Genomic DNA, 22,988 nt, shown 5'->3' on the forward strand with positions numbered 1-22,988 from the left:
TTTTTGGCGTCGATCCAAACAGCAGCCAAAATACGTGGGTTAGCCAACTTTTTGGTCGGGCGTGCATTGGCATGAATCCAAACAGGCCCTAAGCCAGAAGGCCCGTTAACGGAATAGGCCAACCAATAATGCCAGTAGCTGCTCATATACAAGGATTCGATTTTACAAGTCCAAACGACATGTTTCTCAAAAGAAAATGTCCAACCGATATTATTCACTAATCCATAATTATATTGTGCTAGAAAAATTAATCCACAATTATAGCTAAAAGAAAAATTAATCCGTAAATAAGCCCCAAAAAACTTATATATATATATATATATATATATATATATATATATATATATATATATATATATATATATATATATATATATATATCAGCGAAGCAAGGAGGAAACAATATATTAATACTAGCACTAATCCATCTACGTACGGGAAGCAGGGGAGGTAGTGTGGCACCTCATGTTCTGTCGTCGAAAGGGCACCTGTGCCTCGTCATCTGCAGGAATCAAGCATGTTCGCGTCCTGAACCAAGCTAAGTACCGTACTAGTTAATGGCCGCTACGCAAGCCCGAACTTGGAGAGAATGTGGCCCACCTTCTCCTTCGTCAGGGGCTGCATGCATGGCAGCATGGGTGCGTGCACCAGCAAACGGTCAGAGCGAGAGTCATGGGCGTTCGGTACGCGCATCAGGAGTAAGACAAGATTGATCCGATGGATTGGATGGATCGTCACCTTGGGCGTGAAGTCGTCGGCGCCGGCGGCGGTGAAGGCCTGGACGTCCGACGGGAGGCTGTCGCTGGACACGGCGACGATGGGCGTGGTCACCCCCATCGCCCGGATCTGCCTCGTCGCCTGCATGCACGCACGCGCGTGGTCGGCAGTGCCGCCACACGTATTCGTCAGCCGGCCCGGGCCACACGCACACACAAGCCATCGCGCATGGGTGCATGTATATACCTCGTGGCCGTCCATGACCGGCATCTGCTTGTCCGTGAGGATGAGATCGTACGCGCCGCCGCCCCCGACGCGCTCCCGCACGCGCCGCACCGCCTCGGCGCCGTTCTCCGCCTCATCCGCCTCCACGCCGGCCGCCCTCAGCACCGCTCTTGCCAGAACCTGCCGCTCCAACATGTATGATCACGTAAGCAAGCATCACGTACGCACTGCTCGTACTCGATCGCCTACTCTGCGACATGAATCAATTGAGGAACAGAATAGTATGTATCACGTACCCTGTGGATCTCCTCGTCCTCCACCAGGAGCACCCTGATCCTCCTCCGATCCATCGTCTCTCTCTCTCTCTCTCTCTCTCTCTCTCTCTCTCTCTCTCTCTCTCTCTCTCTCTCTCTCTCTCTCTCTCTCTCTCTCTCTCTCTCTCTCTCTGTGTGTGTGTGTGTGTGTGTGTGCAGTAACCCACTTCCCTGGAGAAACACACTACTCGATCGGAGTAGTGATTATATGCCGAGTGCCGTGGGAGGTCGATGGTTGGCCGGATCGATGGGGGCTGAGGCTGAGAGCACACAGATGACAGATCACGGTGTATCCCCGGGACGTTTACATTACACGGAGTTGCATGGGTTGTAAATCTACACGCCATCTGCCGGTGCCTGGCCTCTTTTCGGCAAGAATCTGTACGATCGTAACCACTACCGCCCGCACCCGGTGTTAACTAGTCCCACGCATGCTACTACCCTCCTCACGGCTGGCCGGTAACAGTAACACTACACGTACTACGTACTCCGGCCGTACGTGCGTGCGTGCCTGCGTACGTAGATAAAAGGTACGTAGCTAATTGCCTGATCAAGTAAACAACAATGACCCGGCCGTACGTGCGTGCGTACTTTACGTGCAAGTGAACGGCGCGCGCTAGCTGCAATAATTGGCAGGAGCAGTCCAGTCCATGGGCGCAAGCAAAGGGCGCGCACATGCATGACACGGTTGCCACGCGAGCTGTGTATCTGTGAACACCGAGTGGTGATTGGGCTCGCCGGCCGATCATTGCTTATTTTATGTGGCTGCTCGCCCGGACTCGTGCAAGGAAGCAGCCGCTAGCTTAATTATTAATCTGCCGGGCCGATCCAGTGTAGCGTGAATTGTTTCGTCGAGCAGGAGGATATGCTCAATCTTAATTGGCTTGGGCAGCTGCGCGGACGTACTTGCATACTGATCGTGTAGATTCGGTAGTGCACGTGTCGTTCTCTGATTTGGTTTCATTTGAAACAAACACGCGCGCTGTATTGAGCTTCTGCGATGACTTTGTCATTACTCCCTCCGTCTTTATTTACTCTGCGTATTAGCTTTGATCAAAGTCAAGCTTCGTAAACTTTGACAAAGTTTATAGACAAAAATATTAACATGTACAGTAACAATAGATTCATTATTGAATGTACTTGCGCATCATATAGATTTCTTATGATAAATATTTATATTCTGTTCTATAAAACTATAGAAAGTTTGACTTCAGCAACTCTAATATGCGGAGTAAATAAAAACAAAAGGAATACAAAGCTCTGTGTTTTTTATCTTGTGTAGACATTGTTCAAGTGTGTGACCTATGTTGGTGATGTTGTGTGTATATGCTTATTGTGCACGTCTATCTTGTACTCAATGTACAAGCTCACCTCTTCTAGTCGTGGGCTCCGTCATGCTCTCACCTTCCCTGACCGCGGAAGCGGCAACATGTTGTTGGACAGGGCCACATTCTGCCGTGAGGGCAATACGCTCTTCTTTCAGCAGCCGGAGCTCAACCGCTCCCGGCCCGATCCCTTATCTTCTCAGACGGCGACGCCGGCCGGAGCGGAGACGGGAGAGGTGCATGGCGTTGTCCTATGTATATAGAGTCTAGGTATAGGTTGAGGTCGAGTAGTGCCCATGTGGCGTATGGCTGTATGCCGATGTGGAGAGCGCCGCCGCCGCGTACGAGCAGCGGCTGGTGGCTCACGGTGGCTGCGTCTCAGGCAAGGCTGGCTGGCGGCCAGTCGCTGCCGAGGGGCGTGCTGCTGGCTCATCCACCAATAAGCTCGTCTGGTCCCCTGTTCTGGAGGCTCTCCGATATTTCTCTAGCTCGTGGCGTCGCCGTGGTGGTGAAGACGAAGAGTAGAAGAGATGGAGAACCAGATCGGGTCAGTGCTCTTATCCGGTGGCTGTTTGGGAGTGGCCTTGGCGCCAGCTACGGCGTTCGGCGGCCGGCCGGCTCCATCACGTCATCGTACATGCTGGCCGAAGGGCGGCCTTTCTACTTCTTCCTCCCGGCCAAGATGCCTAAAGGGAGGCAGCTCATCTTCTGCACGGAGTCTATGGCGTGGTGCCATGGAAGCTTAGTTGTCCCAAGTGGCAATGTCCCCGGCGACGGCGAAGTTACGGCCGTGCAGAAGATGTCAAGGACCCGATTGCTTTTCTTATCTGGTTGTTGGGGTCCTCTTTGTAAAAGACAGGGACCAGTGTGTTATTTGCAGTTAGTTCTGGGTCCGTCTGTAAAATGCTGTGTACTTCATGTTCAGTGTTAATGCAGCATCAGGGTCCTTCTGGACCCGTCTTTTGTTCAAAAAAAAAAAAAGCAGCCGGAGCTCGCCGACAACCGCCCCATCACGTTGTTTAAGGACAATGAAAGAGATTAGACCATTGGCTACCTGGACAGGCTATGGTTAATGCCTTAATGGTAGGCATGTTTTTCAAGTACACTAGGGCACCTCCCTGATGGTGGTGATGGCTTGCGCGTTTGTGCGTCGTCTCTTGTAATTGTTGAAACAATCCCCCCTCCCCCCCCCCCCCTCTTAATGGAAAAGACATGCAACGCTTTTGCATGTTCTTGAAAAACCCTCGACGAGCTCTGGCATCCGAAGGGTGCCCACTGCTTCTTCTCCCACTTGGGAGATTTCTGCTCAGCTAACCAATATTGCTTTGAGGGCGACAACACTAGCATGCGAGAGCTCGTCATGGTGGCGCACGGCACCACGCTCCCTCGCGGCGCCCATCGCTTGCAAGTTCGCATTTGATGTTGTCCCCAAGCTCCCTCCCGGGCCTCCACCCTCCCGATGAAACACTCCTCCGATTGCGTCGTTCTCGGCGGCTCTCCCCTGATCACGGTCATGGCCAATGGTGCACTTGTCTCTCTACTCGTTCCCTCTCGGTGGAGGTCATCGATGTTGTCATAGCCTCTCATCTAGTGTCACTGTTGCTCGGTAGTACTGTCGCTCCTCGCACTCCCTACTCCTGTGGCTCACGACATGCTTGTCACGTTCATCGCGGCTCCACCTCCTGCTATTGACAATGAGCCACCATCTCTTCCCGTCTTCATTGATACACTGGCACCCATGCTGACGAGGCTGTTTGGATCGACGCCCTCATGCGCCAAGCCAAAAAATTGGTCGTTGACCCAGCCTGGGCACTCCTTTGGATGGATGCCAAATTATTGGCGCGCCCACGCCTACACAGCAGCCCCAGTTCAAATCTGAGCCAAAGTTTTGGCAAGGCGTGGGTGGCGGATTCCTTCGCCAATTAATTGGCGAGCCAACGTTTGGCAGGGCGAGCAATGGCTCAATCCAAACAACCCACGAGTGTGTGCTTCATCGGAACAGCCGCTCCTCCAAAATGAGCAGGCTTTCTACTCATCCGTGACTGCGCATGCGGTTATTGCCAAGGCAAAAAAGCTTGATCTCTCCTCTGCATCCAAGGATCTCGCTGATGCTCTCGTAGATGCCAAGATCAGTGATAAGGATGGTATCATCAACATGGACGAACCCGGCCCCGCATCTCACTCTGCCCTAGTGGCCATTGCGTTGATCTACGGAGTAGCTAAGGAGGAAATCATTAGCATCGTGTCCTCCTTGTTGCCCGGTCTCCATGATCTCTAATGACTCGAGACATAACCATCTTTTGTTCGTCCCTAGAGGGCGCTCCACCATGGGTCATTTTGGTACTCGCCCCTGCATATAATCGTTGCTTTTGCATGCCGCCCCTTAGTTCTGTTAGACTAAGTATATAGTAGATATACGTGTTGTAACATAATCTGTATTTGTACGGTTCCCTCTTATAAATATATGACAGCCGTACCCACCAAGGGTATTGAGCATTGTTCCAAACCCTAGTATGTCTAACATGGTATCAGACGACGCGTTCGATCCGCGCAGCGCTTCCGCCTCCTCTGCTGCCGCCGCGTCGGTCTCCGCCGCGCCGCCTCTCTCCACCCTGGCGACGGAATGCCGTTCCTAGCGTCGCCTCCGCTCGCCTGGGCCCGATCTGTTGTGTCGTGGTCACAGCCTCCCGCGCTGCCTCGATCGCCCGCGATGCACCCAATCGCGGCCGGCCCCCCGATCACGTCGTGTTACGCGCCTCCACCGCCGGCCTCCTACGGCGCCTCCGTGCAGGCGTCCTACGGTGGTCATCCTGCCCCGGCCCAGTCCCCCGACGCGCCGCTGGTCTCGGGGCCCTATGGCGCTCCCGTACAGGCGCCCTACGGTGGCCCGTACCCCGCACCGTACGTCGCGCCATCAACGGCGTCGTACGTGTCGTATGGTGCGCCCTATGCCGCCGCCCCTGTGTCGTACGCCGCGCCTCCCGCACTCCCTTACGGTGTGCCCCTCCGGTGCTCTACGGTCATCACCAGCCCTACAGTCATCACCAACACTCCCGTGTGCCTCCGTCGGCCGATGCACTTGTTCCGTACAGTGTCGTCCCGACGCCTGAACTGCAGCTCTCCGCGCCGGTGGCCGATCCAGGACCGTTCCACTTCGCTCATCTGGTGACGGTGAAGCTCTCTGCTGATAACTACCTCCTGTGGCGCGCTCAAGTGTTGCAGCTGATGCGTAGCCACTACCTTGAGCGATATGTTGATGGCTCGTTGCCGGGCCCTCCGGCCATGGTTCCAGTACCCTCGTCCCATGGTGGCTCCGTCATGGTACCCAACCCTGCTCATCGTCGGTGGATCGCTCAGAATCAAGCCATCCTGGGGGCTATTCAGTCTTCGCTCACTCCGTCTGTGGCCGGCATGGTAGTCTTTGCCGCGGCGTCGAGGGATGCATGGACCATACTCGACTCCAGCTTCTCCTCGCAGTAGCTGGCATGTTCTTCTGCCATTCGTAATCAGCTGGGTGAGGTCAAGAAGAATGACCTCTCCGTCACGGCCTTCTTCAACAAGGTCAAAATTTTGGCTGATACAATGTCCTCCATTGGGCAGCCTCTTCGTGATGAGGAGTTTACTTCGTTCATTCTCAATGGGCTTGATGAGGACTATGACTCTTGTTGAAAACGTCAATGGACGTGACACGCCGATGCCGCCTCGTGACCTCTACGCGTGCCTCCTCAACACGGAATAGCGGCTCGCTACTCGCCGCTCTGTCGGAGTCTACACGGAGGTCCCGTCTGTGAACGTTGCTCACCGCGGGGGTGCCCGTGGGGCCAAGCAGAAATCGCCGCCATCCACGGGCAACCAGCCCCGTCCGCTGATACGTCCATTTTGCATCATGCTTTTATATCGATATTTATTGCATTATGGGATGTTATTACACATTATGTCACAATACTTATGCCTATTCTCTCTTATTTTACAAGGTTTACATAAAGAGGGAGAATGCCGGCAGCTGGAATTCTGGGCTGGAAAAGGAGCAAATATTAGAGACCTATTCTGCACAGCTCCAAAAGTCCTGAAACTTCACGGAAGTTACTTTCAGAATATATAAAAAATACTGAACGAAAGAAGTACCAGAGGGGGGCCACCCACCAGCCACGAGGGTGGGGGCGCGCCCTACCCCCCTGGGCGCGCCCCCTGCCTAGTGGGCCCCCTGGTGGCCCTCCGATGCCCATCTTCTGCTATACGGAGTCTTTCGTCGAGGAAAAAAATCATAAGTAAGCTTTCGGGACGAGACTCCGCCGCCACGAGGCGGAACCAATCTAGGGTTCCGGCAGAGCTGTTCTGCCAGGGACACTTCCCTCCGGGAGGGGGAAATCATCACCATCGTCATCACCAACGATCCTCTCATCGGGAGGGGGTCAATCTCCATCAACATCTTCACCAGCACCATCTCATCTCAAACCCTAGTTTATCTCTTGTATCCAATCTTTGTATCCAAACCTCAGATTGGTACCTGTGGGTTGCTAGTAGTGTTGATTACTCCTTGTAGTTGATGCTAGTTGGTTTACTTGGTGGAAGATCATATGTTCAGATCCATTATGCATATTAATACCCCTCTGATTATGAACATGAATATGCTTTGTGAGTAGTTACGTTTGTTCCTGAGGACATGGGAGAAGTCTTGCTATTAGTAGTCATGTGAATTTGGTACTCGTTCGATAATTTGATGAGATGTATGTTGTCATCCCTCTAGTGGTGTCATGTGAACGTCGACTACATGACACATCACCATTGTTTGGGCCTAGTGGGAGGCATTGGGAAGTAATAAGTAGATAATGGGTTGCTAGAGTGACAAAAGCTTAAACCCTAGTTTATGCGTTGCTTCGTAAGGGGCTGATTTGGATCCATATGTTTCATGTTATGGTTAGGTTTACCTTAATACTTCTGTTGTAGTTGCGGATGCTTGCAATGGGGGTTAATCATAAGTGGGATGCTTGTCCAAGTAAGGACAGCACCCAAGCATCGGTCCACCCACATATCAAATTATCAAAGTACCGAACGTGAATCATATGATCGTGATGAAAACTAGCTTGAAGATAATTCTCATGTGTCCTCGGGAGCGCTTTTCTTCATATAAGAGTTTGTTCGGGCTTGTCCTTTGATACAAAAAGGATTGGGCCATCTTGCTGCTCCTTATTTACTTTTATTACTTTCTATTCGTTATAAATTACCTTATCACAAAACTATCTGTTACCGATAATTTCAGTGCTTGCAGATAATACCTTACTGAAAACTGCTTATGATTTCCTTCTGCTCCTCGTTGGGTTCGACACTCTTACTTATCGAAAAGGCTACGATAGATCCCCTACACTTGAGGGTCATCAAGATTCTTTTCTGGCGCCGTTGCCGGGAAGTGAAGCGCCTTTGGTAGGTGGAATTTGGTAAGGAAAAATTTATATAGTGTGCTAAAATTTACTGTCACTTGTTACTATGGAAAGTAATCCTTTGAGGGGTTTGTTCGGGGTATCTTCACCTCGTCCGGAACCACAATTAGTTACCCCTCAACCTATTGAACCTACTGAAAATGTTTACTTTGAAATTCCTTCGGGTATGATAGAGAAACTGCTAGCTAATCCTTTTGCAGGAGATGGAACATTGCATCCCGGCTTACACTTAATCTATGTGGATGAAGTTTGTGGATTATTTAAGCTTGCAGGTATGCCCGATCATGTTATCAAGAAGAAGGTCTTCCCTTTATCTTTGAAGGGAGATGCATTGACATGGTATAGGCTATGTGATGATATGGGATCATGGGACTATAAGCAATTGAAATTGGAATTTCACCGGAAGTTTTATCATATGCATCTTGTTCATCGTGATCGTGATTATATATATAATTTTTGGCCTCGCGAAGGAGAAAGCATCGCTCAAGCTTGGTGGAGGCTTAAGTCAATGTTATATTCATGCCCCAATCATGAGCTCTCAAGATAAATGATTATTCAAAAAAATTATGCTCGGCTTTCTGACAACAATCGCTCCATGCTTGATACTTATTGTACTAGTTCCTTTATGATGAAGACTATTGAATTCAAATGGAATTTATTGGAGAGAATTAAACGCAACTCTGAAGATTGGGATCTCGATGAAGGTAAGGAGTCAGGTATAACACCTAAGTTTGATTGTGTTAAATCTTTTATGGATACCAATGTTTTCCTTAAATTTAGCACTAAATATGGACTTGACTCTGAGATAGTAGCTTCTTTTTGTGAATCCTTTGCTACTCATGTTGATCTCCCTAAGGAGAAGTGTTTACATATAATCCTCCCATTGAAGTAAAAGTAGTTGAACCTATTAAAGTTGAAGAAAAGACTATCACTTATAATGATCCTATTGTTTCTACTTCTTACGTTGAGAAACCACCTTTCCCTGTTAGAATAAAGGATCATGCTAAAGCTTCAACTGTGGTTCGTAAAAGTAATATTAGAACTTATACACCTCCTGAGCAAGTTAAAGTTGAACCTAATATTGCTATTGTTAAAGATCTCTTGGCTGATAATATTGATGGGCATGTTATTTCTTTCTGTGATGAGACTGCTAGAATTGCTAAACCTGGTGCTAAAGATAAACATAGACCTGTGGTAGGCATGCCTGTTATTTCTGTTAAAATAGGAGATCATTGTTATCATGGCTTGTGTGATATGGGTTCTAGTGCTAGTGCAATATCTATTTCCTTATACAAAGAAATTATGCATGATATTGCACCAACTGAGATAGAAGGTATTGATGTTACAATTAAGCTTGCTAATAGAGATACTATTTCACCAATTGGGATTGTTAGAGACATTGAAGTCTTGTGTGGGAAGGCTAAATATCCCGTTGATTTCCTTGTTCTTGGTTCCCCTCAAGATAGCTTTTGTCCCATTATATTTGGTAGACCCTTCTTGAATACTGTTAATTCTAAGATAGATTTCAAGAAGGATGTTGTTACTATTGGTTTGGATGATATGTATCATGAGTTTAATTTTTCTAAATTTCGTAGACAACCCCGTGATGAGGAATTGCCTAGTAAAGATGAAATTATTGGTCTTTCTTCTATTGTTGTGCCTCCTAATGATCCTTTAGAACAATATTTTCTAGACCATAAAAATGATATATTTATGAATGAAAGAAGGGAAATAGATGAAGTGTTCTTTAAACAGGGACCTATTCTGAAAAACAACTTGCCTGTTGAAATACTAGGGGATCCTCCTCCACCCAAGGGTGACCCCGTGTTTGAGCTTAAACCATTGCCTGATACTCTTAAATATGCTTATGTTTATGAAAAGAAGATATATCCTGTTATTATTAGTGCTAATCTTTCAGAGCATGAAGAAGAGAGATTATTGAAAACTCTGAAGAAGCACCGTGCTGCTATTGGATATACTCTTGATGATCTTAAGGGCATTAGTCCCACTTTATGTCAACACAACATAAATTTGGAGAAAGACGCCAAACCAGTTATTGATCACCAACGACAGCTGAATCCTAAGATGAAAGAAGTGGTAAGAAAGGAAATATTAAAGCTCCTTGAGGCAGGTATAATTTATCCCATTGCTGATAGTCAGTGGGTAAGTCCTGTCCATTGTGTCCCTAAGAAGGGAGGTATTATTGTTGTTCCTAATGATAAAGATGAATTGATTCCGCAATGAATTATTACAGGTTATAGGATGGTAATTGATTTCCGCAAATTAAATAAGGCTACTAAAAATGATCATTACCCCTTACCTTTTATTGATCAAATGCTAGAAAGATTATCCAAACATACACAATTTTGCTTTCTAGATGGTTACTCTGGCTTCTTTCAAATACCTGTGTCAGCTGATGATCAAGCAAAGACCACTTTTACTTGCCCTTTCGGTACTTTTGCTTATAGATGTATGCCTTTTGGTTTATGTAATGCACCTGCTACCTTTCAAAGATGCATGATGGCTATATTTTCTGACTTTTGTGAAAAGATATGTGAGGTTTTCATGGACGATTTCTACGTTTATGGATCCTCTTTTGATGATTGCTTGAGCAACCTTGATCGAGTTTTGCAGAGATGTGAAGAAACTAATCTTGTTCTGAATTGGGAGAAATGCCACTTTAAGGTTAATGAAGGTATTGCCTTGGGGCATAAAATTTCTGAAATAGGTATTGAAGTTGACAAAGCTAAAATTGATGCTATCGAAAAGATGACGTGTCCCAAGGACATCAAAGGTATAAGAAGTTTCCTTGGTAATGCCGGATTTTATAGGAGGTTCATTAAGGACTTCTCAAAAATTTCTCGGCCTCTGACTAATCTGTTACAAAAAGATATTCCTTTTGTCTTTGATGATGATTGTGTAGAAGCATTTGAAATACTTAAGAAAGCATTGATTTCTGCACCTATTGTTCGGCCACCTGATTGGAATTTACCCTTTGAAATTATGTGTGATACTAGTGATTATGTTGTAGGTGCTGTTCTAGGGCAAAGAGTTGATAAGAAATTAAATGTTATTCAATATGCTAATAAAACTCTAGACAATGCCCAGAGAAATTATGCTACTACTGAAAAAGAATTTTTAGCAGTTGTATTTGCTGGTGATAAGTTCAGACCTTATATTGTTGATTCTAAAGTAACTATTCACACTGATCATGCTGCTATTAAATACCTTGTGGAAAAGAAAGATGCTAAACCTAGACTTATTAGATGGGTTCTCCTGCTACAAGAATTTGATTTGCATATTATCGATAGAAAGGGAGCTGAGAACCCCGTTGCAGACAACTTGTCTAGGTTAGAAAATGTTCTTGATGACCCACTACCTATTGACGATAGCTTTCCTGATGAACAATTAAATGTCATAAATGCTTCTCGAACTGCTCCATGGTATGCTGATTATGCTAATTATATTGTTGCTAAATTTATACCACATAGTTTCACATACCAGCAAAAGAAAAGGTTCTTCTATGATTTGAGACATTACTTTTGGGATGACCCACATCTTTATAAAGGAGTAGATGGTATTATTAGACATTGTGTACCTGAGCATGAATAGGAACAGATCCTATGCAAGTGTCACTCCGATGCTTATGGAGGACACCATTCTAGAGATAGAACTGCACATAAGATATTGCAATCCGATTTTTATTGGCCTACTCTCTTCAAGGATGCTCGTAAGTTTGTCTTGTCTTGTGACGAATGCCAAAGAATTGGTAATATTAGTAGACGTCAAGAAATGCCTATGAATTATTCACTTGTTATTGAACCATTTGATGTTTGGGGCTTTGATTATATGGGACATTTTCCTTCCTCTAATGGGTATACGCATATTTTAGTTGCTGTTGATTACGTTACTAAGTGGGTAGAAGCTATTCCAACTAGTAGTGCTGATCATAACACCTCTATTAAGATTCTTAAAGAAGTTATTTTCCCGAGGTTTGGAGTCCCTAGATATTTAATGACTGATGGTGGTTCACATTTTATTCATGGTGCCTTTCGTAAAATGCTTGCTAAGTATGATGTTAATCATACAATTGCATCTCCATATCACCCACAGTCTAGTGGTCAAGTAGAATTGAGTAATAGAGAGCTCAAATTAATTTTGCAAAAGACTGTTAATAGATCTAGAAAGAATTGGTCCAAGAAACTTGATGATGCATTATGGGCCTATAGAACTGCATATAAAAATCCTATGGGTATGTCTCCGTATAAAATGGTTTATGGAAAAGCATGTCACTTACCTCTCGAACTAGAACATAAGGCATATTGTGTAATTAAATAGCTCAATTATGATTTCAAACTTGCCGATGAGAAGAGGTTATTTGACATTAGCTCACTTGATGAATGGAGAACCCAGGCTTATGAAAATGCCAAGCCGTTTAAAGAAAAAGTTAAAAGATGGCATGATAAAAGGATACAAAAGCGTGAGTTCAATGTAGGTGATTATGTATTGCTATACAACTCTCGTTTAAGATTTTTTGCAGGCAAACTTCTCTCTAAATGGGAAGGTCCTTACGTTATCGAGGAGGTCTATCGTTCCGGTGCCATAAAAATCAACAACTTCAAAGGCACAAATCCGAAGGTGGTGAACGGTCAAAGAATTAAACATTATATCTCAAGTAATCCTATAAATGTTGAAACTAATACTATCGAAACCATAACCCCGGAGGAATACATAAGGGACACTTTCCAGAATGTTTTAGACCCCGAAAGGAATAGGTATGTGGCACGGTAAGTAAACCGACTCCAAAACAGTTCTAATGGCAATTTTTCTCCGTTTTGGAATATTTAGAAAAATAGGAAAATAAGAAGCGGTCCGGGAAGGACACGAGGCTCCCACGAGGGTGGGAGGCGCGCCCCCTGCCTCGTGGGCACCTCGTGTGCTCTCCGGACTCAGTTTTCTTGCACGATACTCCTATTGGTCGGTAAAAACTCATTATATAATATCCCGAAGGTTTTGACCACCGTATCACACAAATATCTCTTGTCTTTGTTTCGAGCTGTCTTGCTGCAGATTAGAGCAACATGTCGTCCCAGGATTCGGAAGGAGAAAGCTATGTGGCTGATTACCTTGCAGATCCTAAGGTCTATGGGGATGTGGAGCATTGTGGTTGGACTACGGAAGAAGAAGAGGACTATGAACCTAAGGGAAAGGAGGAGACGAGCTCAGATGAAGATGAAGTCCAATTACCTCAACCTGGGGACATGCATGTGGAGTTCAAAAAGTCAAGCCCCCTTGATAGATCAAAGAAACTTAAGATCGAGTTTATCCCTTTTCGCCTCTTGCAGGAAAGCAAGCAGGAATTATGCAAAAAGATATTAAGCCTGGAGCAGGAGATTGATGACCTGAGGGATCAAAATTATGTCATCAAGCGCAAATTAAGGAAGAAGCCTATGCCACCAACAAAACCATCATCTTCTTCACCAACAAAGAAGGAGATATAAACACATGGGTATGGGCACTCCCCTTGGCAACTGCCAAGCTTGGGGGAGTGCCCCGGTATCGTATCACCATCACAACTTTTATCTTTACTGTTTTTCTTAGTTCAATCCTTTTGATAATATCTTGATCTAGTAGAATAAAGTTTTAGTATGATCTAGTTGTGATTTTTTGCTTTATGATCTTCCTATGTAATCGAGTCCGTGAGTTATATATAATAAAGATTAGTGTTGAGTCAAGGCTTGATTATTTTGCTATGATCTTGAGGGAATAAAATAAAAGAGAAGAAATAAAAAGAAATAAAGAGATCATATGGATCTTATGGAGAGTAATGACTTCACATATAAAGAGTATGATGAATAAAAGTTGTTGAGAGTCGACAAACATAGTTTTGGTCATTGTTGCAATTAATAGGAAGTAATAAAGAAAGAGAGGTTCACATATAAATATACTATATCTTGGACATCATTTATGATTGTGAGCACTCATTAAAGTATGACATGCTAAAGAGTGACGTTGGACAAGGAAGACAACATAATGGGTTATGTTTTCTTTCATCTGAGATAAATTATATTGTCATGGATCATCCAACATGTTGAGCTTGCCTTTCTCTCTCATGCTAGCCAATTTCTTTGCACCAAGTAGAGATACTACTTGTGCTTCCAAATATCCCTAAACCTAGTTTTGCCATGAGAGTCCACCATACCTACCTATGGATTGAGTAAGATCCTTCAAGTAAGTTGTCATTGGTGCAAGCAATAAAAATTGCTCTCTAAATATGTATGACTTATTAGTGCGGAGAAAATGAGCTTTATATGATCTTGTGATATGGAAGAAATAAAAGCGACGGACTGCATAATAAAGGTCCATATCACAAGTGGCAATATAAAGTGACGTTCTTTTGCATTAAGATTTTGTGCATCCAACCATAAAAGTGCATGAAAACCTCTGCTTCCCTGTACGAAGGGCCTAGCTTTTACCTTTACCTTCTACCTTACATAAGAGTCATGGTGATCTTCACCTTTCCTTTTTACATTTTATCCTTGGGCAAGCACAATATATTGGAAAGATCCTGATATATATAGCTAATTGGATGTGAGTCTTCATGAACTATTATTGTTGACATTACCCTTGAGGTAAAACATTGGGAGGCAAAATTATAAGCCCCTATCTTTCTCTGTGTCCGATTAAAACTTCATACCCATAAATATTGCATGAGTGTTAGCAATTGTGAAAGACTAAATGATAGTTGAGTATGTGGACTTGCTGAAAAGCTCTTATATTGACTCTTTCCTATGTTATGATAAATTGCAATTGCCTCAATGGCTGAGATTAGAGTTTGTTGGTTCTCAATGAAGTTTATGATTCATACTTGAAATTGTGATTGAATTGTTACTTTAGCATAAGAGATCATATGACAATATATATATATATATACATATATATATATGTGTGTGTGTGTGTGTGTGTGTGTGTGTGTGTTGTTGTTGTTGTTGTTCTAAGAATGATCATGATGCCCTCATGTCCGTATTTTATTTCCATCGACACCTCTATCTTTAAACATGTGGACATATTTTTTGATTTCGGCTTTCGCTTGAGGACAAGCGAGGTCTAAACTTGGGGGAGTTGATACGTACATTTTGCATCATTCTTTTATATTGATATTTATTGCATTATGGGCTGTTATTACACATTATGTCACAATACTTATGCCTATTCTCTCTTATTTTACAAGGTTTACATAAAGAGGGAGAATGCCTGCAGCTGGAATTCTAGGCTGGAAAAGGAGAAAATATTAGAGACCTATTCTGCACAGCTCCAAAAGTCCTGAAACTTCACGGAAGTTATTTCCAGAATATATAAAAATTACTGAATGCAAGAAGTATCGGAGGGGGGCCACCCACCAGCCATGAGGGTGGGGGGCGCGCCCTACCCCCTGGGCGCGCCCCCTGCCTAATGGGCCCCTTGGTGGCCCTCCGATGCCCATCTTCTGCTATATGGAGTCTTTCGTCGAGGAAAAAAATCATAAGCAAGCTTTCGGGACGAGACTCCGCCGCCACGAGGCGGAACCTTGGCGGAACCAACCTAGGGCTCCGGCAGAGCTGTTCTGCCGGGGACACTTCCCTCCGGGAGGGGGAAATCATCACCATTGTCATCACCAACGATCCTCTCATTGGGAGGGGCTCAATCTCCATCAGCATCTTCACCAGCACCATCTCATCACAAACCCTAGTTCATCTGTTGCATTCAATCTTTGTATCCAAACCTCAGATTGGTACCTGTGGGTTGCTAGTAGTGTTGATTACTCCTTGTAGTTGATGCGAGTTGGTTTACTTGGTGGAAGATCATATGTTCAGATCCATTATGCATATTAATACCCCTCTGATTATGAACATGAATAGGCTTTGTGAGTAGTTACGTTTCTTCCTGAGGACATGGGAGAAGTCTTTCTACTAGTAGTCATGTGAATTTGGTATCCGTTTGATATTTTGATGAGATGTATGTTGTCATCCCTCTAGTGGTGTCATGTGAACATCGACTACATGACACTTCACCATTGTTTGGGCCTAGAGGGAGGCATTGGGAAGTAATAAGTAGATGATGGGTTGCTAGAGTGATAGAAGCTTAAACCCTAGTTTATGTGTTGCTTCGTAAGGGGCTGATTTGGATCCATATGTTTCATGCTATGGTTAGGTTTACCTTAATACTTCTGTTGTTGCGGATGCTTGCAATGGGGGTTAATCATAAGTGGGATGCTTGTCCAAGTAAGGACAGCACCCAAGTACCGGTCCACCCACATATCAAATTATCAAAGTACCGAACGCGAATCATATGATCGTGATGAAAACTAGCTTGACGATCATTCCCATGTGTCCTCGGGAGCGCTTTTCTTCATATAAGAGTTTGTCCATGCTTGTCCCTTGCTACAAAAAGGATTGGGCCATCTTGCTGGACCTTATTTACTTTGATTACTTGCTACTCGTTACAAATTACCTTATCACAAAACTATCTGTTATCGATAATTTTAGTGCTTGCAGAGAATACCTTACTGAAAATTGCTTATCATTTCCTTCTGCTCCTCGTTGGGTTCGACACTCTTACTTATCGAAAAGGCTACGGTAGACCCCCTACACTTGAGGATCATCATCCGCCCGCTCCGGCTCCTCCTCCGACTGGCCGCAAGCGGCTCCACTGCGAGGCATGTGGTGGTGGGATTGAGTGTCAGCTCTGCGGTATTGTGGGGCACTTGGCGTCTGAATGCCATCGGCGCTTTAAACGTGATTTCCTTGGCATTGGGAATAATGGAAAGGGTAACGAGAAGCAAGCTGTTGTCGCTACACAGGAGCCTGGGTTCACTCCTTCATATTCTGTGGATCCTGCTTGGTACATGGACACAGGTGCCACGGACCACTTGACGAGCCAGCTTGACAAGCTGGCCACTCGCCAGCCCTACACCGGTCATGATCAGGTCCACACTGCCAATGGATCAGGTATGCCCATCTCACATGTTGGTCAGGCATCTCTCCCTTCGCGTACCACTAAAACCTTGCGTCTTCTTGATGTCCTTCGTGTTCCTTCAGTCACACGTAGTTTACTCTCGGTTCCTAAATTAACTCGTGACAACAATGTGTTTGTTGAGTTTCACCCTTTCCATTTTTTAAGGACCGGGACACGGGGGACGTTCTACTTAGTGGTCGAGGTCACGATGGCTTATATGCGCTTGATGTGCCACGAGTATCTCAAGTTTTCAGTGGTGTTCGGGTGTCATCATCGCAGTGGCATTCTCGCCTTGGCCATCCTGCCACTCCCATTGTGTGCCATGTGCTTCATCGTCATCATCTTCCCATTGAGTCGAGTAATAAGGAGTTTCTAGTGTGTGATTCCTGCCAACAAGGCAAGAGTCATCAGTTACCTTTTTCTGTATCAAGTCGTGTTGTCAAGGCTCCTCTTGAACTTGTGTTTTCAGATGTGTGGGGCTATGCCCAAACTTCTATCAGTGGTCACAACTATTATGTCAGTTTCATCGATGCTTTCAGTCGCTTTACTTGGATTTATCTTATTAAGCGCAAATCTGATGTGTTTCATGTCTTTATGCAATTTCAAGCACATGTTGAGCGGTTGCTTAAGCACAAAATTATCCATGTTCAGTCAGATTGGGGGGTGAATACCGTAATCTTAACACCTTCTTTCAGAAGCTTGGCATCTCACACCATGTGTCTTGTCCTCATACACATCAGCAGAACGGTGCAGCTGAGCGCAAGCACCGTCACATAGTTGAAACTGGTCTCACACTTCTTGCACATGCCTCTTCCCCATTTCGGTTCTAGAGCGATGCTTTTGTTACTGCTTGTTTTTTGATAAACAGAATTCCTACACGACTTCTTCACACGAAGTCTCCTCTAGAAGTGTTGCTTCATAAAACTCCAGATTACTCCTTCCTCAAAGTGTTCGGTTGTGCGTGTTGGCCGCATCTTCGTCTGTACAATAAGCATAAACTTGAGTATCGATAAAAAAATGTGTGTTCCTTGGGTACAGTCCTCTCCACAAAGGTTACAAGTGTCTCCCCATTCCGGCGAATCGTGTTTACATTTCCCGTGATGTTGTGTTCGATGAGACTGTCTTCCCTTTTTCCACGCTCACATCACCCACTGATACTCCCATTACCGAGTTGCACTCTTTTCTAGTTTTGCCTGATCAATTTGTGGATGCTGCATATTCTCCTCTATTGTTGCCTAACCATGGTGCAAGGACTGGACGAGGTGCTCGACTTGAGCTTGTTGATGATGATGCAGCCTCAACTACGCCAGTTGCCGCTATGCCGGCTGCCTCCGCTGCTACGCCGACTGTCCCCGACGTGGATAGCGCGTGCATGTCCCATGCATGTGGATCCGATGGGGCGCACGCGTCGCCTGGGCCAGCAGCCTCGCTATCGCCTGGGCCGGCTGACCCCGCGGCGCTGTCACCTGGGCCGATGGCCTCACCGTCCGGTTCTTCAGGTGGGTCTTCATCGCCCGTCCCGTCGTCGGCGACCATGCCTGGCCCATCTTCGCTGACCACTCCAGGCCTGGCGTCGACCTTGACCATGCCACCGGACGCGATCATTGACTCGCCCGCAGGCGCGTCCTCCTCCGCGTTGATGTACAGTGGCTCCTCTACGATGGCAGCTCTACCTCCACCTATGCCTGTCATCCCGCGTCCTCATACACGTAGCAAGAGTGGCATCTTCCAACCAAAGAAGTGCACTGACGGCAATGTCTCGTGGCTTGCAGCCTGTGTGGCGCATGCGGAGGCCGATCCTACGGCTGAACCGCGACATTTTCAGGCAGCACTAGGCATTCCACAGTGGCGTGCTGCGATCGAGCAGGAGATCCATGCTCTTCCAAGAAACAACACTTGGCGTCTGGTTCCACCTCCATTGGGTGTCAATGTCATTGACTCTAAATGGGTATTCAAGGTGAATAAACATGCTAATGGCTCCATTGAGAGGTACAAGGCACGCCTGGTTGCCAAGGGCTTCAAACAACGGTATGGCATTGATTATGAAGACACGTTCAGTCTTGTTATTAAACCAACTACTATTCATGTTCTTCTCTCCTTGGCTATTACTCGAGGATGGACGATTTGATAGCTTGATGTTCAGAATGCTTTTCTCCATGGAGTTCTGGAAGAAGAGGTTTATATGCGTCAGTCGCCAGGTTTTGTTGATCCTGCTCAGCCACATCATTTGTGTCGTCTTGTCAAGGCCCTTTATGGTCTGAAGCAGGCCCCTCGGGTGTGGCATGCACGTCCTAGCGCTGCTCTTCGTGCGCATGGGTTTGTGCCTTCTACAGCAGACACGTCTCTGTTTATTCTCCAGCGACCTAAGGTGACTATGTACATCCTGGTCTATGTTGATGACATCATCATTGTCAGTTTGTCTGTTGCTGCTACGGATCGGCTTGTGTCCTCTCTTGGTGTTGAGTTTGATGTTAAGGATCTTGGGAAACTGCATTATTTTCTAGGTCTGGAGGTTCTTCATTCTGATGGTGGCTTGACTCTTACTCAGAAGAAGTACTCCTAGGATCTCCTACGTCGTGTAGGTATGTTACAGTGCAAGACTGCTACGACTCCTATGTCTGCCACAGACAAACTGACATCTCTTGTCTGTGATTTGCTCTCTCCCGAGGATGCTACTGAGTACCGCAACATTGTTGGTGGGCTGCAGTACTTGCTCATTACTCGACCAGACATATCATTTGCAGTTAACCGTGTGTGCTAGTACCTTCATGCACCGCGTGATCCTCACTGGTCAGCCGTTAAGCGCATCTTGCACTATGTTCGTCACACGGGTTCATATGGTCTTCATCTTCAACCTGCACCTTCTGGACCGATCTCAGCATTTTCTGATGCCGATTGGGCTGGTAGTCCTAATGATCGGTGATCCACGGGGGGACATGCTGTGTTCTTTGGATCTAACTTGATTGCCTGGCAAGGCCGCAAGCAAGCTACAGTGTCTCGGAGTAGTACTGAAGCTGAGTACAAAGAGATTGCTAATGCCACAGCTGAGATCATGTGGGTGCAGTCGTTGCTTCGAGAGTTGAAGGTCTCTCCAACTCAGCCACCTGTCCTTTGGTGTGATAACATCGGTGCCACATATCTTTCATCCAATCGAGTATTTCATGCCCGAACGGAGCACATCAAAGTTGACTATCACTTTGTGAGGGAACGTGTTGCTCAAAAGCTCCTTCATATCAAGTTTATTTCTTCTAAGGATCAGCTTGCTGATATTTTCACTAAACCCTTGCCCTTGCCTTCTTTTGAAGGATGTCGACGCAATCTTAGCCTTCTGAGTGTTTCAGGACATAGTTAAGATTAAGGGAGGGTGTTAGACTAAGTATATAGTAGATATACGTGTTGTAACATAACCTGTATTTGTACGATTTCCTCTTATAAATATATGACAGCCGTACCCACCAAGGGTATTGAGCATTGTTCCAAACCCTAGTATGTCTAACAAGTTCAAGCCTATACAGGGTAATAATTGACATGTTGTGTGCAATCCCTCTGTTGGAAATATGCCCTAGAGGCAATAATAGTTGTGTTATTATTTATTTCCAAGTTTATAATTAATGTTTTATGTCCTATTTGTATGCTATAACTACAATGGTTCTCAAGTTTGCAATAACCACGAGGCTGAGTGGAAAACTAATGTGCACATGTAAAATAATAAACGGTAAAAATAGATTCTTATTCTCGTGTTTGTTTCCCTGATCAACTCGGGTTTTGTAAAGTATTGCGAAGCAAAAGAGAATAGCATACAATAACTATAGGTTCACTAGACTAATTGGTTTGTGGGTATAGCGGTCAATATAGATCTCCATGGTTCTGTTATTGATCATTGGACGGAAGGAGTTCCGATCATGTCTATACTTTACCAAACCTATAAGGTCACACACTTAATGTCTAGTGATTTCTTAGAAAGGTAGGAGATAAAGGAGAATGAGAGAATGGGCATCAAAAGAGTTTCGGGTGGTTTCAGAAGTATTTTGGATGCTCCCGAAAATGTTCTAGGAGGTTCCGAGATGGTCCTGGAAACTTCTGCTAGTGTCCAAAAGGTTTTGCAACCTTCCGGATAAATCCAAAGGGTCCCTCATACGAGGACACCTTAGTTGGGCCAAGAGGTAAGGCCCTGGCGTCTTGACCTTGCCCCAAGCAACTCCTTAAGATGTGACCCTATATAAATATAGGGGCAGGGCAACCCCTAGAACACACAAAACCCTTGGAGGTTGCCTCGTTGCTGCCCTGTCCCTAGTTTTCTCTCTCGCGTCTAGTTGATCTAGATGTTGACATCGCTAGACTACTTCTCCCTCTAGTTTTCTCAGCGGTTCTTCATTCGGACGATGGAGCTCTGCCGAACCACTACTTCGGTACATGTGCAACCCATAGAGAGATCGTGTGTTCAATCTTCATTTGAGGGAGCTGTTCATGGGACAGTTTGAAGGACTTCAAGAACAATCTTCACCAACTCTTCTTCTACCCCAACTCCGAGTTGGTAACGACCAGATAACCTTGTATCTATCATCATAGTGTTTCTGATTTTTTATTCATACGACAATTTTTTTGTTTCCTACTATGATTCCCAACTCCCTCCTGCTCGCTCCGTCGCTATTAGTAGTTTGTTTAGGATGTTCAACTGCTCTATTAGCTGTAATCAATGCAATGTAGCTCTAGGATGAAGAAAATTTTCTTTTCAATTATTCCATGGAACGTAACAGGCCTTGGTGATGCAATAAATGAGCGGTAGTACTGTTGAAAATCACATTCATCAACAAATTTTTTCCTTCTACAAGAAATGAAACTCAAGAATCTCTTCATGCCCAAAATCAAATAATTCCTTCTAGACACTTATTTTAGGACGGCGGAAGTATAATAGTTGTACTAAAATTGAGACACTTATTTTGGGATGGAATGAGTAAAACAAAAGACGAAATTACTTGAAAATGATGTCTTGCATTTCCAAATTCCTAAATACATTATACGACATCATCGTTCAGTAACCTATAGGATAAATAATATAATGACACATTCAAGTAGAACATAATAAATGCCTGAATGAAGGTCCTTCAACAACTAAAACTTTGAGAATTGCCTTTAGGATATTCCTCCAAGCCATGAAATTCTGATGGTAGTGTTATATCAATTTTCTCGTGCCAAGATCATACTAAATCTCCTCTTCCCAAATGAGGTCTTTTGGAGCATCTTGCAATTGTGATTTTCTTTCGAAAAGAAATTTATCCATATTACACATGCAACTGATAAACACAAATTACACAACATGAACAATTTCCTAGTTGAACAAAGTGTGCCCTAATTATGAGTTAAAATCCTAGCTAATGCACCTTGTTTCACTAGTTGTTTAAGTTGACACAAATTTTGATAGATCATGGTAAGAGTTTGAAATGAACACCTTTTATAAAAATTACCCTTGTTAATTTTTTTAACCACGCTAGGCTAGGTATTGATCGGCTTCTGGTTGTGCACGTGCACATGATCTTGCGGCCGTGTATGTCAAGATCACGCCATGGCCAGTTTGCAGTGGGAGTTGGTGCGTCCGCACGTGGCCATGTCTCGATACGTAACATGAAGCAATGAGGCAGAATGACGACAGTTCTTAGATGTGAGTTGATATAGCTCCTATGTTGCGACTAGGAGCTCCTATACGACGCTTTATGCTTCGGTTCAAGCAACTGGCCCTCATTGCCGCATCTGGTTCGCCAACCCACGAACATGCAGTGCAGAGAAAATGTATTTATAGTGCAACATGCAGTTCACCGATTTTGGATTTTGAGAAAAGTTCATGAATTTAAGAAAAAGAAAATAAAATAAAAGGAAAAAAAATAAAAATAAGAAAAATGGAGAAATTATCACAACATGCATTGTGGCCGGGGTGGTTACTGCAGTTTCTCAAGTACAAGGAGATTCTGGGTTCGATC

The 22,988-nt window shown here is 44.9% G+C and overlaps 1 protein-coding gene across 1 annotated transcript; it reads right to left on the reverse strand.

Annotated features, from left to right (window-relative positions):
- Nucleotides 1-413: 413 nt before the first annotated feature.
- On the reverse strand, nt 414-1,403 carry LOC123104975 (two-component response regulator ORR41). The gene is made up of 4 exons (XM_044526930.1): nt 1,239-1,403; nt 964-1,122; nt 739-858; nt 414-618 (listed from the first exon to the last, which is right to left on the reverse strand). Exons 1-4 carry the CDS (start codon nt 1,290-1,292, stop codon nt 565-567), a joined length of 387 nt encoding a protein of 128 aa, XP_044382865.1. The 5' UTR covers nt 1,293-1,403; the 3' UTR covers nt 414-564.
- Between the last annotated feature and the right edge of the window lie 21,585 nt (nt 1,404-22,988).

The sequence above is a fragment of the Triticum aestivum genome, chromosome 5A (genome assembly GCF_018294505.1).
Source record: "Triticum aestivum cultivar Chinese Spring chromosome 5A, IWGSC CS RefSeq v2.1, whole genome shotgun sequence".
In the NCBI taxonomy this organism is placed as follows: Eukaryota; Viridiplantae; Streptophyta; class Magnoliopsida; order Poales; family Poaceae; genus Triticum; species Triticum aestivum.

What these genes read in the sequence shown, in the direction of transcription:
- LOC123104975 (XM_044526930.1), bottom strand. Translation starts at nt 1,292, where the DNA reads ATGGATCGGAGGAGGATCAGGGTGCTCCTGGTGGAGGACGAGGAGATC. An exon ending in AGGACGAGGAGATCCACAGG is followed by an intron (nt 1,123 to 1,238) that starts GTACGTGATACA and finishes TTGGAGCGGCAG; the next exon opens with GTTCTGGCAAGAGCGGTGCT. An exon ending in CCGACGACTTCACGCCCAAG is followed by an intron (nt 619 to 738) that starts GTGACGATCCAT and finishes CCATGCATGCAG; the next exon opens with CCCCTGACGAAGGAGAAGGT.